Raw genomic sequence first — 5,944 nt, 5'->3', positions numbered from 1 at the left:
TTACTACTTATACCCAGAGACCATGATTCAAATCAAATTGCATTAGCACATGCACTGATACAACAGGTGTTGTACAGTAAATGCTTACTTACGACCCCTAACTGACATAAAAAATATGAAAGAATAAGAATAAAGTAACAAGTAATTAAAGAGCACAGTAAAAAAAATAACAATATATACAGGACCATACAGAGTCAATGCGGGCACTGGTTAGTTGAGTAGTACGTACATGTAGGTAAGTTATTAAAGTGACTATTTAAGATGACACAGAGAGTGCAGGTGTGGGAGGGGGGGCAAGCAAATAGTCTGGTAGCATTTGACTAGATGTAGGATCTTAGACATTGGGGTAGAAGCTGCTTAGAAGCCTCATGACCTAGACTTGGCTCCGGTACGCTTCTGTAGTATAGAAAAAGTCTATGACTAGGGTAGCTGACTCTTTGACAATTTTAAGTTTCCTCCTAACACCCTGGTATAGAATCCTGATGGCAGGAGCTTTGCTCCAGTATGTACTGGTCGTTCGCACTACCCTCGTAGGCCTTGCGTCGGAGCGACAGTTCCATACCAGTGTGATCAACCAGTCAGGATCTCTGGTTGCAGCTGTAGAACCTTTTGAGGATTTGAACCCATGCTAAATCTTTTCAGTCTCCTGAAGGGAATAGTTTGCGTGCATGCTTCACGAATGTCTTGGTGTGCTTGGACCATGTTAGTTTGTTGTGATGTGGACACCAAGAACTAAGCTCTCAACCTCGCGTATATAATGCTGCCATGAAATCCCCATTGAGGAAGACTTAAGAAGGTGTGTTTTGTTTAGTAGACATACCAGGGTTTGAAATTCAATTTAAAGGTAGGACATGTTATTGCAGTCCTGGTGTGACTGTCAACAGGAGAGTTAATTTAGTGGCTTGTACAAGCCTGCTTATTGTTGTTGGGAGTTGTTGGGAAGTAGAATGGAGCTAGCGCAGGTCAAGAGGTGGAACCACTGAAGCCAAAGTGGGCAGCATGCAGCCATAGTAAACCACTCCTAACATTATTTTATAGAAAGAGAGGAGTACAATAACACTGTGGGGGCTGGTCACCATAAAGCTAAAGTGCAACAGAAACATTCAAGGCCATTTAGAGTAGGCGGTAACCCTGTTGCTTACTATACTGTACAGTCATCATGCATTCTTAGAAAGGGAGATAATATTTCAGTCATTTTGGTTTTGGCGCTGACTCTTTCTGCCTACAGTATGCCTTTAAGAGGCATCAAACAGCCACTAGCTCATGGGAAAATAGAGGGGATAAGGGAAATTCCATTGTAGMTTTGCCTGAGTAAGATGCCTCTATAGTTCCCATAGCAAATGGTTTGAGCTCTCTGTTCATGTGTGTACAGTACCCTACAGCTCTAGGTGCCCCGTTAAAGAGAGCTGTATTCATTCATCCACACCGTAGCAAAACACTTTGCAATGGAAAACCACAACGAGKATTTCTTCCTGGAATAGTTTAGGCAGTCCCTGTTTCAGTCCCTTTTCGTCCGTTGATGCCTAGTGAACACGACCCTGTTCTCTGTAGCCTGTGTAACATCACTTAAGAGGAAGGGAAGTGGTCATTTGTCTGTGCGACAGAGAACAGGGCTGGCTCACCTCTGCCTTGGCTTGTGTTTACAGTCAGTGTAATGACTCTAATCACTGCTAGAAATCTCCATATGGACTCTGGCATGATTCAGGAAGTGCTGTAACCAATCCCTTTCATCTTCTGGACATCTAACAGCACAGCAGGAACCTGTTATAGATTGAAGCTTTGGTGCATTGTTTAACTTAACCATGTTYAACATCAATCATGGGGTACCTAGAAGGGAAAAGTAAGTATTAAGTTAAGACTTGATGAAATATGACACTGACATGCACTCACCTCACTCCTCTCCTCTCAACACCCGGTTCTCATGGGAAATGGAAAGAGAGCCTGTGACTCAACTTCCTATTTTAGATGTTAACAAGGTGACACTCCATCTTAACTCCTCCTCCACATTTACTGGACTGGTTGAACAGCGCAGAAAAGAACCTCCCCTGACAGTTTTTTTTCTCTACAGGACCAGAAAGAAAGAAACGCCACTCTTTTACGCCTGTTCATTAGGTTACTACCACATAGAACACTACAGGACACACTACATTGGAGTTTCAGAGAGTTCAAGTAGTAATGGACAGTGAGTGGGTATGGACATACATTACCTCCTAGAAAGTCAGTTGTGAAACTTCTTTCTAAGTCGACTGCCCTTTCAAATTACTTCAGAGAAACARGTCTTTATATGTGTGCTGCCAGTACAGTCTGAGGCAGTGGCCCCCAGGACCAGGCAGTGCTATTAAAGACAGGATTATCTGAACCCGTACAGGGAGACAAAACCCCACAAAACTCCCGCAAGCTCAGCGTTGCTGACARGTCACAGTATGTATTTTCTCCTGCTGTGACAGAACCTTATGACAAGTACCCAAGATGATCACATGGGGCATTCGTACAGCTTCGAAGGCTTACGTCAAGACCATGTTGTTAAGACATTTCTGGAGGAGTTCTCAGTGGCTGAGTAAGACGAGCGGTATCCAACAGGGTGTTTGCATGAATGTAGTGGTTGGTTGAGGAGGCGTCCTAATGCCTCGCGTCAGCTGACTTGAGCCCAGAGAGCAAGGAAAAACTGCATTCCTCTGTAGAGGGGATTTTACAGGTCATAGGTTTCACACAACACACTATATATAATGAGGTGTTTTCTTATGCAAATCCGTGAAAACGCTCTTATGTCCTTGTTTCTGATGGGGGCCAAAGGGTCTGTTTTTGTATGTTAATGCCATGTCTCTAGTTAACAGAGCCACGTGGTAACATGTCACATTGTGGTGATGTTGAACGTGTTAAGATTCTCACCTGAGCTCAGATTTGGGTGTTAACATAAAGTACCAGTACTTTAAAAAGGTTGGACACACCTACTCATTCCAGGGTTTTTCTTTATTTGTACTATTTTTCTACACTGTAGAATAATAGTGAAGACATCAAAACTATGAAATACACATATTCACATCATGTAGTAACCAAAAAAGTGTTCAACAAGCTAAATTATATTATATGTTGAGATTCTTCAAAGTAGCCACTCTTTGCCGTGATGAAAAACTTTTCATACTCTTGGCATTCTCTCAAACAGCTTCATGAGGTAGTCACCTGGAATGCATTCAATATGGTGTGACCTGTTAAAAGTTAATTTGTGGAATTTCTTTCCTTATTAATGCGTTTGAGCCAATCAGTTGTGTTGTGACAAGGGGTGGTATACAGAAGATAGCCCTACCAAGTCCATATTATGGCAAGAACAGCTCAAATAAGCAAAGAGAAACGATAGTCCATCATTACTTTAAGACATGAGGTCAGTCAATATGGAACATTTCCAGAACTTTGAAATTTTTCTTCAAGTGCAGTCGCAAAAACCATCAAGCGCAGGAAAGGAAGACCCAGAGTTACCTCTGCTAGAGTTACCAGCCTCAGAAATCGTCAATTAACTGCACCTCAGATTGCAGCCCAAATAATGCTTCACAGAGTTCAAGTAACTGTTCAGAGGAGACTGTGTGAATCAGGCCTTCATGATCAAATTGCTGCAAGAAACCACTACTAAAGGACACCAATAATAGAAGAGACTTGCTTGGCCAGAAACACGAGCAATGGACATTAGACTGTGGAATCTGTCCTTTGGCCGCATGAGTGTCCAATTTGGGAGATTTTTGGTTCCAACCGCTGTGTCTTTGTGAGATGCAGAGTAGGTGAACGGAGGATCTCTGCATGTGTGGTTCCCACCATGAAGCATGGAGGAGGTGTGATGGTATGGGGGTGCTTTGCTAGTGACACTGTCTRTGATTTATTTMGAATTCAAAGCATACTRAACCAGTATGGCTACCACAGCATTCTGCAGCGGTACACCATCCCATCTGATTTGYGCTTAGTTGTCCTGTAGAAAAATCCTTTGTTTTGGGACARTGAYCCAAAACACACCTCCAKGCTGTGTAAGGGCTATTTGACCAAGTAGGAGAGTGATGGAGTGCTGCATCAGATGACCTGGCCTCCACAATCACCCAACCTCAACCCAATTGAGATGGTTTGGGATGAGTTGGACCGTAGAGTGAAGGAAAAACAGCCAAGCTCAGCATATGTGGGAACTCCTTTAAAACTGTTGGAAAAGTATTCCAGGTGACTAACTCATGAAGCTGGTTGAGAGAATRCCAAGAGTGCAAAGCTGTCATCAAGGCAAAGGGTGGCTACTTTGACGAATCTAAAAACTAAAATATATTTTGATTTGTTGAACACTTCTTTGGTTACTACATGATTCCATATGTGTTATTTCATAGTTTTGATGTCTTCACTATTTTTCTACAATGTTGAAAATAGTCAAACTAAAGAAAAACCCTTGAATAAGTAGGCGTCCAAACTTTTGACTGGTTCTGTATGTCTACTACTATTCCACCAGCTACCTCATATTASAAACCATGTTGGAAATGGAACCGCCTTCCAGCTGGCAGTTGTCTGGGCTTTGGCTGCAGCCTGTAATACTGTRTCTGACACAGAATGAAGCTCAGACAACAGTGCAGTGCAGTAGAAAAAGTGTGTTCCCATACCAGGWTTCAAACCTCGGTGTAAACAAAGAATCCTAACCGCTAGACCAGGGTTCCCCAACTGGTGGCTGCGGGCCGAATTTGGCATGCGGGTCATTTTATTTATTCTAAAAGAACCAAAAAAATTAATATATATTAAATTTTTATTGTTGGACATAAAAGACTGTAAAAACACCAGCAAATCCGCTCAAAGTGATTTAAATTGAGAACATTTGTTCCGAAGTATTCCCACGCATAATAGATGTATGTGATCGTATACAAGTGTAGTCTACAAATTATTTGTAAATATCTTTTGGCACCGTGACCATCCGCTAAAGAAAAAATCAGCCCATTGCTGAATCTAGTTGATGATCCCTGTGCTAGACCATATGGAAAGATATGACAAAACACAAGACTTGTCTTATTTCTTCTCTTTTATGCGGTCAGTGCAGGTGAATCGTTGGTTGGTTAAGTTGTTTAGCCTGTTCAKTAAGTCTTCCTTCCCCTCCGCCCATTCTTGACTCCTATTTTGTCTGTGTGTTTTTGCAGGTTAACCTTCGCTCCCCGGTGAACAATGAGRGCTATCAGGAGCGTCTGGTTCGCCTAGAGGGGGACAAAGAGTCTCTGGTTCTCCAGGTAAGGTGCTCCTGTTTTCTCTCAGCCCTACCGTGTCTCTTGCAGGATCAGAGTTTCGCATTTAGAGCGCAAGTGGGACTGGGGGGGGGGGGGGGGGGCTTTGGGGGTAGAGAGAGAATACCTGACCCCTTTTTTATTGTTTACTTCACTTTTGTTTATTATCTATTTCACTTGCTCTGGCATTGTAAACATATGTGTCCCATGCCAATAAAGCCAATTGAATTGAATGAGAGAGAGAGGGAGAGAGAGAAGCCTTGCTGTTAAATGAAGAGAGAAGTATATCACATAAATGTGAGACTGTCCAGGGCAGGGAGGCTGTTGTGTGTAGCACAGGAGCTCAGTCACACAGTACGCCCCTAGTTTCCTGTTTTTCCCAAACAAACGTGTCTGGACAATGCCTCTGTCTTTGGTTGTACTGTGATTTGTCACAATGCTCCATGCTTTTTTACATCTGTGTAATTGGTAGCTTCTACATCTGTAATCTAGGCTAGACATATTTTCTCTCTTCCTACAGTAGTTCCTCCTCGGGCTCTGTCATGTCTTGTTTGCCTCAACGTGTGCTGCTCATAACTAGCTTTATCTCAGCCTTGTGCCAAAGTAATGTAGCCCTTTCTTTTGCACATGCCAACACATTCCTCAAGCCCCTCTGACAAATTCTGCTGATTGGCCAAGGGGCCTGTGCCGGTTGACTGATAAAATGATTGGCTGCTACC

At 42.8% G+C, this 5,944-nt stretch overlaps 1 protein-coding gene across 1 annotated transcript in view; it reads left to right on the top strand.

Moving 5' to 3' along the window:
* The window catches only part of ppfibp2b (PPFIA binding protein 2b), a 100,218-nt gene that overhangs the window by 35,126 nt on the left and 59,148 nt on the right, over positions 1 to 5,944 (top strand). Inside the window, 1 exon segment of the mRNA XM_070443204.1 lies at positions 5,145 to 5,231. Within this exon segment, the coding sequence (XP_070299305.1) occupies positions 5,145 to 5,231 (87 nt within the window).

The sequence above is a fragment of the Salvelinus sp. IW2-2015 genome, linkage group LG4q.1:29 (assembly GCF_002910315.2).
Source record: "Salvelinus sp. IW2-2015 linkage group LG4q.1:29, ASM291031v2, whole genome shotgun sequence".
NCBI lineage: Eukaryota > Metazoa > Chordata > Actinopteri > Salmoniformes > Salmonidae > Salvelinus > Salvelinus sp. IW2-2015.
Note: the sequence above shows the minus strand (reverse complement) of the source record. Positions and strands in the feature narration are given on the sequence as shown.